General features: G+C 40.4%; 1 protein-coding gene across 12 annotated transcripts in view; it reads right to left on the bottom strand.

Annotated features, from left to right (window-relative positions):
* Positions 1 to 15,145: 15,145 nt before the first annotated feature.
* Positions 15,146 to 19,553, bottom strand: part of oxr1a (oxidation resistance 1a) — a 511,841-nt gene continuing 507,433 nt past the window's right edge. For all 12 annotated transcript variants that reach the window (XM_072570591.1, XM_072570587.1, XM_072570583.1 and 9 more), the window contains one exon: positions 15,146 to 16,805. In XM_072570591.1, the coding sequence (XP_072426692.1) occupies positions 16,670 to 16,805 (136 nt within the window). In that variant the 3' untranslated portion in view covers positions 15,146 to 16,669. The remainder of the gene's footprint in view (positions 16,806 to 19,553) is intronic.

Consider the following 19,553-nt stretch of genomic DNA (forward strand, 5'->3'; position numbering starts at 1 on the left):
AGAAAAACACAGCAGGGCAGGCAGCACCCAAGAAGCAGGAAAATCGGCGTTTTGGGCAACGGCCCTTCATCATTCCTGTTCCTTGGATGCCGCCTGACCTGCTGTGTATTTCCAGCGTTACTCTAATCTTGATTGAATCTTGTTTTGTGTAAAGCTGAGTGGTTTGACCAGCTGTGCCACTCCTGAAATATCCTACATCTGCTTAAAACAAAAGGAAACGTTAGGTTCTGGGCTCCATTCCTAAAATATGGCAATCTGGCCTTGTCCGGAACAGGGGCTAATGAGCTGATGTAGGAAAGAGAGAGCTTCAGATATCTTGATCCCTTCCAGGGCAGGAGAGACCTGCACAAGAAGATTGCACCTAAACTGGAGGGGCATCAATATTTTTGCAAGTGTGGCAGGGTGGTGGGAAACAATATTAAGTCAAGTAAGTCTAATACAAAGGACCACGTTTAATAAACACAGCAGGAATAGCGGTCTGAAGAGTCTTCATTTTAATGCAAGAAGAATTAATGGTAAAGCAGATGAACAAAGAATATTGCAGTGCAGTGCCCTTTCGCCTTTGATGCATTGACTGAGATAATGAAGAATGTTTCATTGAATGAATGAATTATGTTTGCCTCTTTGAATCAATGACTGAAGTTAGATGCATTGCATGAATGAATGCAATTTGATTCCTTGAATGAAGGAATGATGTTTCATTCATTGAAATAATGAATGAATTATGCATCTTTGAATAATAGGTGATGCATGATTCACTGACAAAATGAATGTAGTTTGTTTATTTGATTTAATGAGTGAAATTTGATTCATGAAGTTTGAGTCACTGAGTTAATGAATGACGTTTGCTTCATTGCATGAATGAGTGAAGTTTCATTCATTGAATGAAGGTGTGAAGTTTGATTCCTAGAATGAACCGATGAAGTTTGATTCACTGAATGAATGCATGAATGATTGATGTTTGACTCATTGAATGAATTAATGAAGTGTGATTCATTGAATAAATGAATGATATTTGATTTATCGAATGAATGTGTGAGACTTGATTCTTTGAATGAATGGGTGAGCTATCATTAATTGAATGAATAAACAAAGTTTTATCAATTTAATCAATTTGATTGACTTGAAGAAATGAATGAATTTTGATTCATTGAATGAATGTATGAAGTTTGCTGCATTGAATTTGATTCATTGAATGTAAGAATGATGAATGAATGAACAACTGAAGCTTGATTCTATGAATGAATGAGCGAAGTTTGTTTCACTGTATTAAAGAATTATGTTTGAATCATTGAATGAATGTGTTGAGTTTGTTTGAAGGAATTTATGAAGTTTGAATCATTGAATTAATGAGTGAATTTTTAATTTGTTGACTGAGTGAGAGAGGTTTGACTGAATTACTTTATGAAGTTTGATTCAATGAATTATTGAATTTTGTCTGATTCCTTGTCTGAAAGAATGAAGATTGTCTCATTTAATGTATAATGAGTGAAGTTTGTTTTATTGAATGATGTTTGCTTCATTGCATGAATGAGTGAAGTTTCATTCACTGAATGAATGAGTGATGTTTGATTCCTTGAATGAATGAATGACGTTTGATTCATTGAATGAATGATTGAAGTTTGATTCTTTGAATAAATGTTCATTCATTGAATGAATGAACAAAATTTAATCCATTGAATCAATGAATGAAGTTCGATTGCTTGAATGCATAATTGAGTTTTGACTCATTGTATGAAGTTTGATTAATTGAATGAATGGGTGAATTTTTATTTCATTGAATGAGTGAGAGAAGTCTGATTGATTGGATTACTGTATGATGTTTGATTCATTGAATTGTTGAATTTTGTCTGACTCATTGATTGAAATCAAGAATGAGGCTTGTTTTATGGAATGAATGAGTGAAGTGTGATTTACTGAATGAATGACTGACGTTTGATTAATTGAATGAATGAATGATGTTTCATTCATTGGAGCAATGTGTAAGTTTTGCTTCATTGAATGAATCACTGAAGTTTGATTTATTGAATTAATGAGTGAAGTTTGATTCATTGAATCAATGAATGAAATATGCATCTTTGTATAATGAGCGAAGTTTGTTTCATTGAATGAATGAATGCAGTTTGATTCCTTTAATGAATGAGTGAAGTTTGATTCATTGAATCAATGAATGACTTTTGAGTAAATGAATGAATGGTTTATGTCTGAATCGTTGACTGAATGAAGATTGTTTCAGTTAATGAATGAATGAGGTTTGCTGCATTGTATGAATGTATGTGAAGTTTGACACATTGAAATAATATGTAAAGGTTGATTCATTGTCTGAATGAGTGAAGTTTGATTCACTGAATTAATGAATGAAATTTGATTCAATGGATTAATTATGTCTGTTTTGTTGAATCAATGTGAAATTTGATTCAATGAACAAATGAGTGAAGTTTGATTCATTGAATGAATGAGTGAAGTTTGTTTCACAAAGTTAATGAATAACAATTGATCAATGAATTTTATCTGAATCATTGCCTGAAAGAATGAAGATTGCTTCATTGAATGAGGTTTGTTTCATTGATTGAATGAGTGAAGTTTGTTTCACTCAATTAATGCAGTTTTATTCATTGACTAAATGAGTAATGTTTGATTCACTGTACCAATGAATAAAGTTTGATTCAATGAATTTAGTGAATGCAGTGAATCAATGAGTGAAGCTTAATTCATTCACAGCTTTATTCTTTTAGTGAATGAATGAATGAACATAGTTTGTGTCCTTGAATGAATGTCTGAAGTTTGATTCAATGATCGAATGAATGAAAATTGCTTCATTTAAAGAACGTGTGTAGTTTGTTGAATTGAATGAATGAATGAAGTTTTATTTAGTGAATGAATGAATCAAGTTTGATTCATAGAATGAAGTTGACTTCATTGACTTGATGAGTGAGGTTTGCATCACTGAATGAAGGAATTGTGTCTGATTCACCAAATGAATGAGTTGAGCTTGATTCATTGAATGAATGAGTGAAGTTTGATTCATTGAATTAAACTCTGGAAATCTAGTGGAGACATCCATTATTGTTAACAAAAACTGACTGACTTTTTTTTAGGTAAGGGTCCTACGCAATCAATTAAGAATCTTGTCAAATATTCCTCAAATACAGGAACCATTGCTCGAAATCAGTACTGTATTCAGTGCACATGGACCAACATTCAATGCAGCAGCTAAGGTCAAGCAGCCTTCTAGTCCAACCTTGACCAATCTCTCTTGGTATACAGTCAACAAATTTATCATCCTCGGTAACTTCAAAGCCAGATTTGACAAAAGTGCAGAACTTTGGGTTGATATAATCGGGAAGCAAAAATTCAAAAGCACCCCTCTCCTGACCAAATGCTGTGACCACAACCTCCTCAACACACTGTTCTGTCAAAGGAACAAATACAAGAAAACGTGGCAGCATCAGCACTCCAAAACAGTGGCACCTTCTTGACTATGTCATTGTCAGAGCGAGGGATTGAAAAGATATTAAAATAACGCACAGGAGCTGATGACAGCTGGCTGGACCATCACCTGATCTGAGTTGAAAAAATGTGGTGCTGGAAAAACACAGCAGGCCAGGCAGCATCCGAGGAGCAGGAGAATCGACATTACGGGCATAAGCCCTTCTTCTCCTGCTCCTCAGATGCCACCTGGCCTGCTGTGTTTTTCCAGCACCACATTTTTCAACTCTGGTCTCCAGCATCTGCAGTCATCACTTTTTTTGCATCACCTGATCTGACCCAGGATGAAGTGGAGACAACAGAACTAGTGCTGCAAAAAGTTCAATAGCAAGGCATGTAAAGATCCGGAAGAAATAGCCTCATACTACCTACTCTACTCCACAAACCTACTGACCCTCAGCAACACTGAATTGCGGGATGCCAATAATCGCTGGTCCACCCTAAGACCACCATCATCAATGCCTATGAAAACTTGGTCGGCCACACATCCAGGAAACGCCAAGATTGGTTTGATGAGAATGAATATGAAATCCAGGAACTACTAAGCCCCCGAAGCCCGAAGCATTTCTGATTGTAAAACAATAACTGCACTCACAAGAGAAACGGCAGGCTTACTGAAGGCAGAGATCCAAAAAGAAACAATATAAAGAGCAGGTGGTGAGTGCAGAATGAATAACCAATAACCATGATATGCATGGATTCGTCTGTGCTGTCTGAACCACATACAGAACAAACACCCAAGGCCCCACCCCATGGCTGGCCAAGGACAGAGTGAATCTTTTCACACACAATGAAGCCATCAAAAACTGCTGGGAGAAGCACTTTGGACACCTCCTCAACCAGAATCTGTGGTTGTTCCAACTGTCCTTGAATGCATCCCACAGCATACTATACGCCATTAGCTCTGCAACACCCTATTCTTGCATGGAGAAGACTGTCCACTAGCTTAAAAACAACAAGACTGCTGGAGCAAATGATATCCCTGCTGAGTCATGAAAGTGTGGAGGCAAAGCACTTCTGTTGCAGCTACACACCCTTGTCTGGAAGGGGGGATAGCATCCAGGGAGAGCTCCAAGGTGCCATAGTAAAGAGTATTTTCAGAAAAGGGAACAGATCTCACTGTGATAAATATAGGGGAATCTCTCTGCTGTTGACTCTTGGAAAAGTAATTGCCTAGATCTTCCTCAACCATCTCCTCCATGTAACTGAGGAACTCCTCCCAGAGTTGTAGTGTGACTTTTGGCCACGGAGGTGCACATAAGGACATGATTTTCATTGTGCGACAGCTGCAGGAGAAACGAACCTACGTGGCCTCCTTCAACCTTACAAAGGCCCTTGACACCATCAAATAGGAAGCATGATGGAGCGTACGTCTCTGCTTTGCTTGCCCATGAGGTTTGTATTAGAAAAATTAGAATCCCTACAGCATGGAAACAGACCCATCGGCCCAACAAGTCCATACCAACCCTCCGAAGAGTAACCCACCCAGGCATATTCCCCTATTCTCTTGTCCTATATTTACCCTATATTTGTCCTACATGTCCCTGAACACTATGGGCAATTTAGCATCGCCAATTCACCTAACCTGCACATCTTTGGATTGTTGGAAGAAACCAAAGCACCTGGAGGAAATCCATGCAGACAGGGGAGAATGTGCAAACTCCACATTGACACTCGCCTGAGGATGGAATCAAACCTGGATCTTTGGCGCTGTGAGGCACCCCGTGTCACTGTTCCTTGACGACATGGAAGTCATGGTAATGACAAATTACTCCAACACGTTTCTCCATTCGGACTGGTGTTAAGCAGGGATTTGTCATCACTCTAACACTTTCCTCGATCTACCTGACTGCAATGCTTCACCTCACTGCTGACAGAGTGGAGCTAACTTAATGTAGGAAATAATGCAACTTCTACTGCCTTTGTGCCAAACCCAAAGTCATCCCAATCAGTACACAGATGATGCTTGTGTATGGGTAATCTCAAACATACAGGAAGATAAATTTTAGAAGATTTAAAAGCTTACCTCATGTACAGGCAGAGCGCACACTGAGCAGGAGTGGACATATTTGGCTGGTTGCTTTACCTAAAACAACCTTCTCTAACCAAAAAACAAAAGGTTCTGAGCGCCAGATTGGTAAGGTGACTAGCTCCATTTTTTTTTAGTTTTTCAGTAATCTTGTTGGGAATTTAGAATAGTGGGAATGGTTTTGGGCAGTTGAATGTTCCTCCTGCAGAAAGTGGAAGGTAAGTGCACCCAAATCCAACTCCTCAAAAACGGCATTAGGGAACTAGAGCAGGAGTTGGATGAACTTTGGATCATTTGGAGGCAGACAAGGCTATTGAGAAGAGTTACACCTCAGTAAAAGAAGGTAGATGGGTTACTGTCAGAGAACAGAAAGGGAACTGGTAGGCAGTGCAAGGAACCCCTGTGGCTGTTCCCCTCAACAACAAGTATCCTGTTTTGAATACTGTTGGGGGGAATTACCAGAAGTAATCAATGGGACACACTCTCTGGCACAGAGTCTGTCCCTGTTGCTCAGAAGGGAAGGGGGAAGAGGACATTAGTCTTTGGGGACTTCATAGTTAGGTAGACAGATAGGAGGGTCTGTGGGAATGAGAGCAACTCATGGTTGGTGCCAGGGTTTGTGATGTCTCTGATCGTGTTTTCAGGATCCTTGAGGAGGTGGGGAAGCAGTCTTAGGTTGTGGTCCACAAAGGCACCAACGACATAGGCAGGAAGAGAGGTAGGGATTTCAGGCAGTTATTCAGGGAGTTAGGGTGGAAGCTTAGAGCTAGAACAAAACAGAGTCTCTAGTTTGTTGCCTTTGCCATGTGCTAGCGAGGCAAGGAATAGGGAGACAGAGGAGTTGAACATGTGGCTACAGGGATGGTGCAGGAGGGAAGGTCTTGGATTCTTGGATAATTGGAGCTCATTCTAGGGTAGGTGGGACCTCTACAAATTGGATGGTGTTCACCTAAACTGGGTGGCGGGGTGGAAGGTAGGCAGGGGAGTGGAATTTGCTAAAGATGTGTGGGTGGGTTTAAATAAATACAGCAAGGGGATGGGAACTGAAATTATAGTTCGAGTATACAGGACGTTGAGAATAGTGAAGTCAGAACTAAGATTTCAAGACTGCAAGAACACACTGGCAAGCAAGAAGTTGGTTTGAAGTGTGTCTACAAGAACACCAGGAGCATCCAGAATACAATGGGTGAGCTTGCAGCATGGATTGGTACCTGGGATTTCAATGTTGTGCCCGTTTCCGAGACATGAGTAGAGCAGGTTCAGGGATGGTTATTGCAGGTTCTGGGATTCAGATGTTTCAGTCAGAACTGAGAAATTGGTAAAAGAGAGAGTGGTGTGGCACAGTTAGTCAAGGATAGTATTATGGTTGCAGAAAGATCGTCAAGAGAAGGAACACAGCTTGTGTTAGGATGAGATGTGATGGTTCAGGGTGCTTGAGAGTTACAAGCTGGCCAGGAAAGACCTAAAGAGAGAGCTAAGAAGAACCAGGAGGCGACCTGAGAAGTCATTGGCAGAGAGGATCAAGGAAAATCCTCAGGCAGAGAGGATCAAGGAAAATATCAAGAATAAAAGAATGACTAGAATAAGATTAAGGCTAATCAAGCATAGTACTGGGAAGTTGTGCGTAGAGTCAGAGGAGATAGGGGAAGTGCTAAATGAATAGAAAAAGACAATGTGGTTGAGGAGAATACTGAGATACAAGCTACTGGATTAGATGGGATCAAGGTGCATAAGGAGGAGGTGTTATCTATTTTTACACTTTCCAGAATTGCTAAGTCCCCTAGGTGGATGGGATTTATCCTAGGATTCTCTGGGAAGTCAAGGAGGAGATTGCTGAGCCTTTTGCTTTGATCTTTCTGTTGTCATTGTCTACAGGAATAATGCAAGATGACTGGACGATGGCAAATGTTGCTCCGTTGTTCAAGAAAGGGAGTTGCAACAACCCTGGAAATTATAGACCTGTGAGCATTACTTTGGTTGAGGGTAAGGTGTTGGAAGGGTTATAAGGGTTATTTATAATCATCTAGAAAAGAATAAGTTGAATAGAGATAGTCAACACGGTTTTGTGAAGAGTAGGTTGTGCCTCACAAAACTTAGAGTTCTTTGAGAAGGTGACCAAACAGGTGGATGAGGGTAAAACAGTTGATGTGGTAAATATAGATTTCAATAAGGCATTTCATAAGGTTCCCCAAGGTAGGCTATTGCACAAAATGTGGAGGCTTGGGATTGAGGGTGATTTAGTGGTTTGGATCAGAAATTGGCTACCTGGAAGACAGAGGGTGGTGGTTGATGGGAAATGTTTGTCCTGGAGTTCAGTTACTAGTACTGCAAGGGTCTGTTTTGGCTCCACTATTGTTTGTCATTTGAACTGGATGAGGGCATAGAAGAATGGGTTAGTAAATTTGCAGATGACACTAAGGTCAGTAAAGTTGTGGATAGTGGCGAAGGATAGTAGGTTACAGAGAGATATAGATAAGTTACAGAGGTGAGCTGAGAGGTGGCAAATGGAATTTGATGCAGAAAAGTGTGAGGTGATTCACTTTGGAAGGAGAAATGCAGTGTACAGTACTAATGGTAGGATTCTTGGTGATGTCCAGGTACATAGATCCTTGAAAGTTGCCACCCAGATTGATAGGGTTGTTAAGAAGACAAACGGTGTGTTAACTTTTACTGGTAGAGGGATTGTGTTTCGTAATCATGAGATTATGCTACATCTGTACAAAGCTCTGGTGTGGCCACATTTGGAATATTGCGTAAAGCTCTGGTCACCACATTATAGGATGTGGAAGCTTTACTAGGATGTTGCCTGGTATGAAGGTCTGAAAAGGAAAGGCTGAAGGACTTGAAGCTGTTTCTGTTAGAGAAAAGTTTGAGTGGTAACTTAATTGAGATGTACAAGATAATCAGAGGGTTAGAATGGACAGAGAAAGCCTTTTTCATCGGATGGCAATGGCTTCCCCAAGGAGACATAGCTTGAAATTGAGGGATGATAGCTATAGAACAGATATCAGAGGTAGTTTCTTTACTCAGAGAGTAGTAGGAGTCATGGAACACACAGCCTGAAACGGTAGCAGACTGCCAACTTCAAGGGCATTTAAGTGGTCATTGGACAGGCATATGGATGAGAATGGAATGCTGGAGGTCAGATGGGTTTCAGATTGGTCCCACAGGTCAGTGCAACATTGAGGGCAGAACATTACTGCACTGTAATGTTCTATATATTTTGAAATTAGGATGATAAGGGGCTTGGAGAGGAACTTGAAGGTGTTGATGTTTCCAATGCATGTGCTGCATTTATCCTAGATGGAAGTAGTCATAAATTTGTAAGGTGCTGTGAGGAATGTTGGTGAATGTCCGCAGTGCATCTTGTAGAATGTACATACTGCTGCTCCTGAACGGTGGTGGTGGAGGGAATGGATGCTTGTGGATGTAGTACCAATCAAATGATGACATCATATCAGGTCTCGGTCTTGGCTGGTACCAATGAGTTCTGTTGGAGTTACACCAACACACAAGTATTCCATCACACTCCGTACATGTGCCTTGTAGATGGTGGACAGGCTTTGGAGAATCAGATGGTGATCTACTTGTTGCAGCATTCTGACCTGCTCTTGTAGCCAGTGTTTGTGGTTCAGTTTAATGCTCAGAATAAATTACATTTGGTCATAGAGATGTACAGCACAGAAACAGACCCTTTGGTCCAACCCGCCCAAACCAACCAGATTTAGTCCCAATTGCCAGCACTTGGCCCATATCCCTCCAAACCCTTCCTATTCATATACTCATTCAAAAGCCTTTTAAATGTTACAATTGTACTAGCTTCCACCACTTCCTCTGGCAGCTCATTCCATACACGTACCACACTCTGCATGAAAGAGTTGCACCTTAGGTCTCTTTTATATCTTTCCCCTCTCACCCTAAACCTATGTCCTTTAGTTCTGGACTCCCCCACTCCAGGGGAAAAGACTTTGTCTATTTATCCTATCCATGCCCCTCATAATTTTGTAAACATCTATAAGGTCATCTCTCAGACTCCAGGGAAAAAAGCCCCAGCCTGTTCAGCCTCTCCCTACAGCTCAAATCCACCAACCCTGGCAACATCTTTGAGTATCTTATCTGAACCCTTTCAAGTTTCACAACACGATAGGAAGACCAGAATTGCACACAATATTCCAACAGCGGCCTAACCAATGTTCTGTACAGCCGCAATATGACCTCCCAACTCCTGTACTCAATACTCTGACCAATGAAGAAAAGCCTGCCAAATGCCTTCTTCACTATCCTATCTACCTGCAACTCCACTTTCAAGGAGCTATGAACCTGCACACCAAGGTCTCTTTGTTCAGCAACACTCCCTAAGACCTTAACATTAAGGTGTACAAGTCCTGTTGATTTGCTTTCCCAAAATGCAGCACCTCGCATTTATCTGGATTAAAGGGCCTGTACTGCACTGTAATGTTCTATATATTTTGAAATTAGGATGATAAGGGGCTTGGAGGGGAACTTGAAGGTGTTGATGTTTCCAATGCATGTGCTGCGTTTATCCTAGATGGAAGTAGTCATAAATTTGTAAGGTGCTGTGAGGAATGTTGGTGAATGTCCGCAGTGCATCTTGTAGAATGTACATACTGCTGCTACTGAACGGTGGTGGTGGTGGAGGGAATGGATGCTTGTGGCACTTCTCAGCCCATTTGGCCCATCTGATCAAGAGCCTGTTGTAATCTGAGGTAACCTTCTTCACTGTCCACTACATCTCCAATTTTGGTGTTATCTGCAAACTTACTAACTATCCCTCTAATGCTCACATCCAAATCATCCTTATGGCACTACATTGGTCAGTCGCCTCCAGTCGGACAAACAACCCTCCATCACCAGCTCCAGTCGGACAAACAACCCTCCATCACCAGCCTTTTCTTCTACCTTTGAGCCAGTTCTGTATTCAAATAGCTAGTTCTCCCTGTATTCAGAGAGATCTAACCCTGCTAACCAGTCTCCCACGTAGAACCTCGTCGACCGCCTTACTGAAGTCCATGTAGATCACATCTACCAATCTGCCCTCATCAATCCTCTGAGCTTTTTTTAAAGAAGTAACAAAATCAAATCTGTGAGACATGATTTCCCATGCACAAAGCGATATTGACTATCCCTAATCAGTCCTTGCCTTTCCAAAAACATGTACATCCTATCCCTCAGAATTCCCTCCAATAAATTGCCCACCACCAATGTCAAGCTCACTGGTCTATAGTTCCCTCGTTTGTCCTTACCACCTTTCTTAAATAATGACATCACAATTAGCCACCCTCTAGTCTTCTGGCACCTCACCTGTGACTATCGATGATATGGGAGGCCCAGCAATCACTTCCCTAGCTTCCCACAGAGTTCTGGTGAGGACTGTTGATCTGATCAGGTCCTGGGGATTTATCCACTTTTTTGTCTTTAAAGACATCTAGCACTTCCTCCTCTGTACATTTTGCAAGATCTCTTTCCCTACGTTCTATTTCTCCCATATCCTTATCCACAGTTAATACCGATGCAAAATACTCCCCCATTTTCTGTGGCTCCACACAAAGACAACCTTGCTGATGTTTGAGGGGCCCTATTCTCTCCCTAGTTACCCTTTTGTCCTTGATGTATTTATAAAAACCCTTTGGATTCTCCTTAACTCTATTTGCCAAAGCTACCTCAAGTCCCCTTTTTGCCCTCCTGATTTCCCTCTAAAGTGTACTCCTACTGCCTTTATACTCTTCTAAGGATTCACTCGATCTATCCTGTCCATTCTGTACATACGCTTCCTTCTTTTTCTTAACCAAACCTTCAATTTCTCTTGTCATCCAGCATTCTCTATACCTACTAGTCTTTCCTTTCACCCTGACAGGAATATACTTTCTCTGGACTCCCGTTATCTCATTTCTAAAGGGTTCCCATTTTCCAGCCGTCCCCTATACCTGCGCCCAATAAGCTTTTGAAAGTTCTTGCCTAATACCATCAAAATTGGCCTTTCTCCAATTTAGAATTTCAACTTTTAGATCCTTTTTCATCACTATGTTAAATCTAATAGAATTATGGTCGCTGGCCCCAAAGTGTTCCCCCATGGACACCTCAGTCACTTGCCCTGCTTTATTTCACAACAGGAGGTCAAGTTTTGCACCTTCTCTAGTAGGTACATCCACATAACTGAATCAGAACATTTTCTTGTACACACTTAACAAATTCCTCTCCATCTAAACCCTTAACACTATGGCAGTCCCAGACCATGTTGGCAAAGTTAAAATCCCTTACTATAACCACCCTATTATGGTTACAGATAACTGAGATCTCCTTACAAATTTGTTTCTCAATTTCCCTTGATGTTAGGGGGTTTATATTACAATCCCAATTAAGTGATCACCCAGGCTATAGTCCAACACGTTTAATTGGAAGCACTAACCTTTGGAGCGCTGCTTACAATTGTGCACTCCACAACCACTCCACAAGGAGCACTGCTCTGAAAGCTAGTGCTTCCAATTAAACCTATTGGACTAACCTGGTGTTGTGAGATTTTTAACTTTGAACTCCCTACATACAATGCTATCACTTATCAAAAATACCACTCCCTCTCTGTTCTTGCCTCTCTTTCTGTCCTTCCTGTAGCATTTCTTTCCTGAAATATTAAGCTGCCATCCCTGAGCCACGTTTCTGTAATTGCGATGATATCCCAGTCCCATGTGCCTAACCATGCTCAGAGTTCATCTGCCTTCCCTGTTGGGTTCCTTGCATTGAAATAAATGCTGTTTAATTCATCAGTCCTAATTTGCTCCCTGCTTTGTCCCTGCCTGCCCTGTTTGACTCGCTTCTGTTCTCAGCTGCACCAGTCTCAGATTGATCCGTTTCCTCACTATCTCCTTGGTCCCACACCCACTTTACTAGTTTAAATCCTCCCGAGCAGCTCTAGCAAATCTCCCTGCCAGTATATTAGTCCCCTTCCAATTTAGGTGCCATCTGTTCTTCTTGTACAGGTCACATCTACCGCAAGAGATTCCAATGATCCAAAAACATGAGTCCTTCTCCCATGCACCAGCTCCTCAGCCATGCATGCATCTGTTCTATCCTCCTATTCCTGCCCTCACTAACTCGTAGCACCGGGATATCACTACTCACCTGTGACTATCGATGATATGGGAGGCCCAGCAATCACTTCCCTACCTCCCCAGAGTTCTGGTGAGGTCTGTTGATCTGATCAGGTCCTGGGGATTTATCCACTTTTTTGTCTTTAAAGACATCTAGCACTTTCTCCTCTGTAATATGGACATTTTGCAAGATGTTACCATCTCTTTCCCTACATTCTATTTCTCCCATATCCTTTTCCACAGTTAATGCAAAATACTCCTTTAGTATCTCCCCCATTTTCTGTGGCTCCACACAAAGACAACCTTGCTGATGATTGAGGGGCCCTACTTTCTCCCTAGTTACCCTTTTGTCCTTGATGTATTTGTAAAAACCCATTGGATTCTCCTTAACTCTATTTGCCAAAGCTACCTCATGTCCCCTTTTTGTCCCATGTACAACCTCGACGAATGCCTTACTGAAGTCCATGTAGATCACATCTACCATTCTGCCCTCATCAATCCTCTGAGCTTTTTTTAAAGAAGTAACAAAATCAAATCTGTGAGACATGATTTCACATTGGTGGTGGGCAAGTTATTGGAGGGAATCCTGAGGGACAGGATGTACATGTTTTTGGAAAGGCAAGGACTGATTAGGGATAGTCAATATGGCTTTGTGCTTGGGAAATCATGTCTCTGAATACAGGGAGAACTAGCTATTTGAATACAGAACTGGCTCAAAGGTAGAAGAAAAGGCTGGTGATGGAGGGTTGTTTGTCGGACTGGAAGCCTGTGACCAGTGGAGTGCCACAAGGATGATTTGGATGTAAGCATTAGTTTGTAAGTTTGATAGTTAGTAAGTTTGCAGGTAACACCAAAATTGGAGCTGTGGTGGACAGTGAAGAAGGTTACCTCAGAATACAATAGGATCTTGATCAGATGGGCCAAATGGGCTGAGAAGTGCCAGATGGATTTTAATCCAGATAAATGAGAGGTGCTGCATTTTGGGAATATCCAGATATCACTACTCTCAAGGACCTCCTTTTTAAATTGCTGCCTAACTTTCTGTAATCTCCCTTCAGAATCTCAACCTTTTCTCTTCCTATGTCGTTGGTTCGAATGTGGACAGTGACCTCTTGCTGGCCCCTCTCCCCCTTGAGAGCATTTTGCACCCTGACACAGCCTTGATCCTGGCACCAGGGAAGCAACACACCATTCTGATTTTTCGCTGCTGGCCACAGAAACATCTATCTGTACCTCAGGCACAGCAACACAATCATCTCTTGGAACCAATGTACCTCTCATTGCATTAGAGCTAGTCTCAATACCAGAAACGTGCTACGTTCCCCTGAGAATCCATCACCCCCTACATTTTCCAAAACAGCATACTTGTTTGAAATGTTTACATTTGGAGTGATTCAGATTGGTAACCTCACATTAAAATTGATTCAGGTTCATATCCAGATTTTTCTGTTTGGCTGCCAAGTTAATTCAGACATATAAAATGATTCAGATTTGACACTTAAAATATTTCAGATTCAGACTGACACGTCAGATTCAGAACACTGAATATTCACATCAGATTGCTTCAATACAAATTCTAAATTATGCAGATTTGTTCATATTCAGCATAGCTCAGATTCCTGTTCAGATTAAGTTCACATCAGAATCCAAAAGTGAATCAGAATCACATTCAGAATTTATATCATCCTTCTTGAAAGTTTTGGATCTTTCTCTTACATCATAGTTTTTATTTAAAGAGTTAAATTTTCATAAATTGACAGTCTGTTTAAAAAATGCAAAACTTGCCATTCTTATTCGGAAGTTTGGACTTGTTAAAGCAAAATATTTATCTCACAGAGTTGAAATCTACTACCATGTACATAAGTTGAAACGAAGGTCATGAAAATATAACAAGATTCAAGAAATGGGCCATCACCTGCCAGATTGCTCTGTGCAATAATAGTGTAGACAGTTAGAGATAATGGATAATGGGGATTCGTTGGCTGATGCAATAGTAGAGACAAGATTTAATAAGGCTCAAAACTTTCTTCATGTGCTAAAATTGTTTTTTATGCAGATAAATAAAACAGTACAGCACAGGAGTTTTTTATCAACCCATTCTGCTGAACGAAGGTAGAGTTCACAGAATGTGCAGAAATTAAGTGACAGTGCATATGAGCATTTAAAAACCATACGAAAATGTTGATAGCAATCATTCATTAGGTAATTAGCCATATTCCGCAAATGATTATAGGGATCTCTTTCTCCATGAGAGATACAACCATGACTATCAACTAAAGAGGCTGGTCTCTTGCGCAGTTGATTTGACCTGTAGCACTAACATTATTCACCACCGCATTCTATTCATCTTCCCAATTCAGCCAATCAATAATAAGATCATTGACACAACTGTCCTCTGGACAATTAGGAATGGCAACAATTGCTGACTGAGGCAGCAACTTCGTATTCCATGAACAAAAAAAAACTAGCCTCTTCATGGGCTGTATAATTTACTGAAACTGAATGAATTCAGACCAGGGTATTTGGTTCCAATAATTTATTCTACTATTCATCAATCTTACATTGCAGTATTGTGATAATTCTAAGCTTATTTTAAATAGTTTTATTAGGTAGCTGTAAATCCACAAAGACAATAATACTGCTGTGGAAGACAAAGGAAATAAAAGCTGCTGTATTTATTTACAATTCACATCCAAAATCTGTAAACATTCAGGCTACATCCTAACAAAGATACAGAACATTAGACAGAAATGAGAGAACTGATCTCTGCATTTTTTCACATTCAGCATAAATAAACAGCCCACAAAATGAATATGCCCTTTATGAATGCAGCAACTGTCTTCTAACATTTTAAATTTGGAAATAAACTGTATAAGACTACAACAAAAACCAATAAAATTAATTGGCCTGCGTTTATTTCTGTCATAATTCAAAGTGCCATAAGCAACTCACCATTTCATTGTCTCAACTGAGGAACAATGCAGTACTTTGATTTACAGAGTATTATAATACAATACAATGCTGGATTTTCAGCACGAAGAAAACCAATTTCACACCCAGAACAGGAATAATTTGTAAAACACAATCAGGTTCTAGACTTGACAAAATACAAAGAAAACCTGCAATAGGGTTTAGTTATTTTCATTCTGAAACTGTTTTGTTAATCTCTAGATGGCATTAATCATTTGCAGTGACCAAGGCATAAATGATTGTTGCCTGCCAAGGTTGTTCGACATTACTTGACAATAATCTGTAAATTCAACAAGTCTATAGAATTATCCTAACATCTACAGTATCTATTACTATTCTGTTTTAGAGTGATGTCAGCTATACTCACAACATACACCCACTGACAGAAAGCACAACTATGGGTGCTTGGGAGTTTGGTGTGCTATGAAGCTAAACAGTAGAATAAATCTGACCAATAAATACAGTATATGCTTTTTCACGTTTGCCGGAAACTACACAGGCATAACAAAAATACCCTGCAAAATTCTGTCATTTATCCAGCAACATGAGGCTTCTTCCTGAATACGTTTTTAGTTCTTTCATCGGTTTTGCCACAGAACCTAGCCCTATACAGGCTGAATGTGAAACGTGTTTTTGTCAGTTGACCCGAAATGTTGACAGCATCAGTCTCAAAGCTGCAGCACCATCATCAGTGACAGCATTACCCAGATACGTTTTTCAAACAGAAGTAAATAGAATTTGTTAGGGTGATTTCCGACCCCATCATTTTAGTGCAACTACGACCTGTCAGGGTTCAATTTAAATGTGATTGGGTTTGCCAAAACTTCAGAGTATGTGGCTGGTGTTTTGACTTTTAAAAACATGTTTTGTTACTTGTAATGGCAATACATTCTTAGATTGGGTTCAGATCAAATTTTTCTTTACAGATCTGCTAACAAATGTGGTGGCCCAACTGACGATAATTTGTTTTTTTTTATTTGCCTAGATTCAACTTCATTATCGATGCTTGGTCAGATTTAGGGTCTTACACCGGACACATTGAGTTCCTACAGTGCTTATGTAAAGATTTATCCTTTCACTCAAATGCCCATATTTCAATGTCCTGTACGTAGAAGTCTTCCCTTTTTGAAAGAATGCAGTTGTCGAACGTTTTACATGAGTGGCTACGTCCGTGGTATAGATCCCCATCCAACCACAATCCAATTTCTCCTCTATAAAGAAAAAAAGGTCATCAGTTGGAGAACCATGATCAAAAATAGGTTAATCAACTTAAGACTTCTTTTGCATTGAGAAACTGTAAAGGTGCTTTATAAGGATAACAACAAAACAGGCTAAAATCAATCACTTTAGAAAATACAAGATGAAGGACACCGGTACTGTCTAAAATGTTGGTTAGGCCGAAGCTACAGTATTGTTTGCCATTTTCAGGGATCAGATTGCACTGGGCAGACTGCAGAGAAGATGGACTTGGATAATGCAGGAGTTTTAGCTATTAAGAGAGGTCAGACAGATTGGAGTTGTTTTCCTTAGAGCAGAGGAAATTGAAAGGGGATTATAGAAAACATAGAATCCCTACAGCATGGAAACAGGCCATTTGGCCAAACAAGTTCACACCGACCCCCCAAAGAGTATCCCAACCAGACCCATATCCCTACCCTATTACTCTACATTTCCCCTGACTAATGCACCTAATCTCCCCCATGACCACAATGGGCACTTTAGCACAGCCAATTCACCTAACCTGCACATTTACAGACTGCAGGAGGAAACTGGAGCACCCATGCAGACACGGGGAGAATGTCTGTGAAACGAGGCTGGAATCAAACCCAGGTCCCTGGCGTTATGAGACAGCAGTGCTAAGACATGACTGAAATGTGGAAATTATGAGGGGCATACATAGAGAAGACAGTAATTCTTTCCCATGATGTAAGTCTCTATGACTGGAAGCATAAAATCAAGTATAAAGTTATGAAAAGATTCAGGGGAAAGCTGAGTTTTGAAAGGCTTTGGTAATGGTTAGTGAGAGATGTGCTGAGAGGACTGTCCAGATTTGAGTTACGCATATCAATTTATAATTTATACGGCATTACCTGCCATTTGCCCTGACATTTAATTCATGCTGAATTTGTAACAGATTGTTACAGAAAACAGTGCATCTTTAAACAGGGTTTTCATTAGAGTTGCTTGGTAAGTTTGGCTCTTTTTTTCATTTTGGATTGCAATGGGATCTTAAAAAAAAGTTTGGGGCTATTGCAGGCTGATTTGCGAAGACCATAAAACAGAAAAACACTCAACTTTTGCAGAATTTAAATAAACAAGATTCCATATTTCCTGTATTCATTAGGAAATCAATGTGAGTACCTTTAGGGCTCAGGCTTTTATGAGAATAGTCAGAGTCATAGATATACACAACACGGAAAACGACCATGAGGCCCATCACATCTGTACCAGTCAAAAACAATACCTATTTTATTCCCATTTTCCAGCATTTGGCTTACAACCTCACAGATTTAAATACTTCTTAAATGCGATGAGGATTTCTGCCTCAATCACCCTTACAGGCAGCGAGTTCCAGATTCCCACTACCCTCAGTGAAAAAGTCCCCACACTTACTCTAAACCTGCTGTTCTTTACCTTAAAACTATGCCCCCAGTTGCTGATTCCTCCATCAAGAGGGAAGATTTCTGTCCCTCAAATTTTACAGATGTCAATCATGTCCCCTCGATCTCCTCTGCTCTAAGGAAAACAACCTGTTTGTCCAGACTCTCTTATAAGATAAAACTCTCCAGCCCAATCCCGGTCAATCTCCTCTGCACTCTCTTCAATGCAGTCACATCCCTCCTCTTATGTGGATCCCAGAAAATGGCATACATAATTAGTTGTGGCCTATCCATCATTTTTCACAGTCCTTGCATCATTTCTTCATTCTTAAACTCTTTGTCTTTGCTAATAAAGCCAAGTATATCATATACCTTCTTAAACACTTTTTCTATCTGTCCTGCAATTTTAAGGGGTCGGTGTATACTCACACCAAGATCTTTCTGATTCTCAGTGCCCTACTATTCTTCGCATACTCCCTGCCTTGTCGGTTCTGTCCAAATGCATCATCTCACATTTATCCGGACTGAACTCTATTGTCACTGACTAGCCATCTGACCAGCTGTCGATATCTCCCTATAATCTAAGACTGTCCTCCTATTCACTATCCTACTAATTATTGTATTAACGCTCCTATATTCCAGGCTAAATTATTAATATGAACCACAAATAGGAAGGGTTCCAATACTGACATCGGTGGGATGCCCACTGGACACCAAAAGGCCTGTTGAAGTCCAAGTGAGATGCATCAAAAACAATGCACTCATGAATGCCTTGGAACAATCACAAAATAATTTGAAAATTGCAGCTGAGAAAACAGGAATCAGCTTAAAATCAGGAGCTGAGACAGACAGGGTTTGGTAACAATTGGAGTTTAAGCAAGAGCAGAATATTCTTAATGGTATAAATTCAGGAAGCTAGACATCAATTGGAATTCAAAGGAGGAAGAGCAACAAAAGGTAGAATTTAAAAGAGGGGTGGTGAAATGAACAATTGGAGTTAAGAACTCCTCCTCCTTCAAGGTACCAACAATCACTGCAGAGACAAAGTTATATTACAATGGAACTCTTGCAATGGAGCACTTCAGCAGAACTACAAGCCCATGGGATGCGCTGTAGTAGGAGTGTTATTGTGGCATTTGCCAGAACTGGTCTCTGTTTTGCTGCCTTCAGTTTGATCCAACAGTATTCCTGAAGAAGGGCTTTACCTGAAATGCCGATTCTCCTGTTCCTCGGATGCTGCCTGACCTGCTGTGCTTTTCCAGCACGATACTCTAGACTCTAATTCCCAGCATCTGCAGTCCTCACTTTCCCCTAGTATTCACTATATGCCTTTTGTGCAGTTTATCTTTCCTGTGGCTT

This window comes from Chiloscyllium punctatum, chromosome 5, assembly GCF_047496795.1.
Source record: "Chiloscyllium punctatum isolate Juve2018m chromosome 5, sChiPun1.3, whole genome shotgun sequence".
In the NCBI taxonomy this organism is placed as follows: domain Eukaryota; kingdom Metazoa; phylum Chordata; class Chondrichthyes; order Orectolobiformes; family Hemiscylliidae; genus Chiloscyllium; species Chiloscyllium punctatum.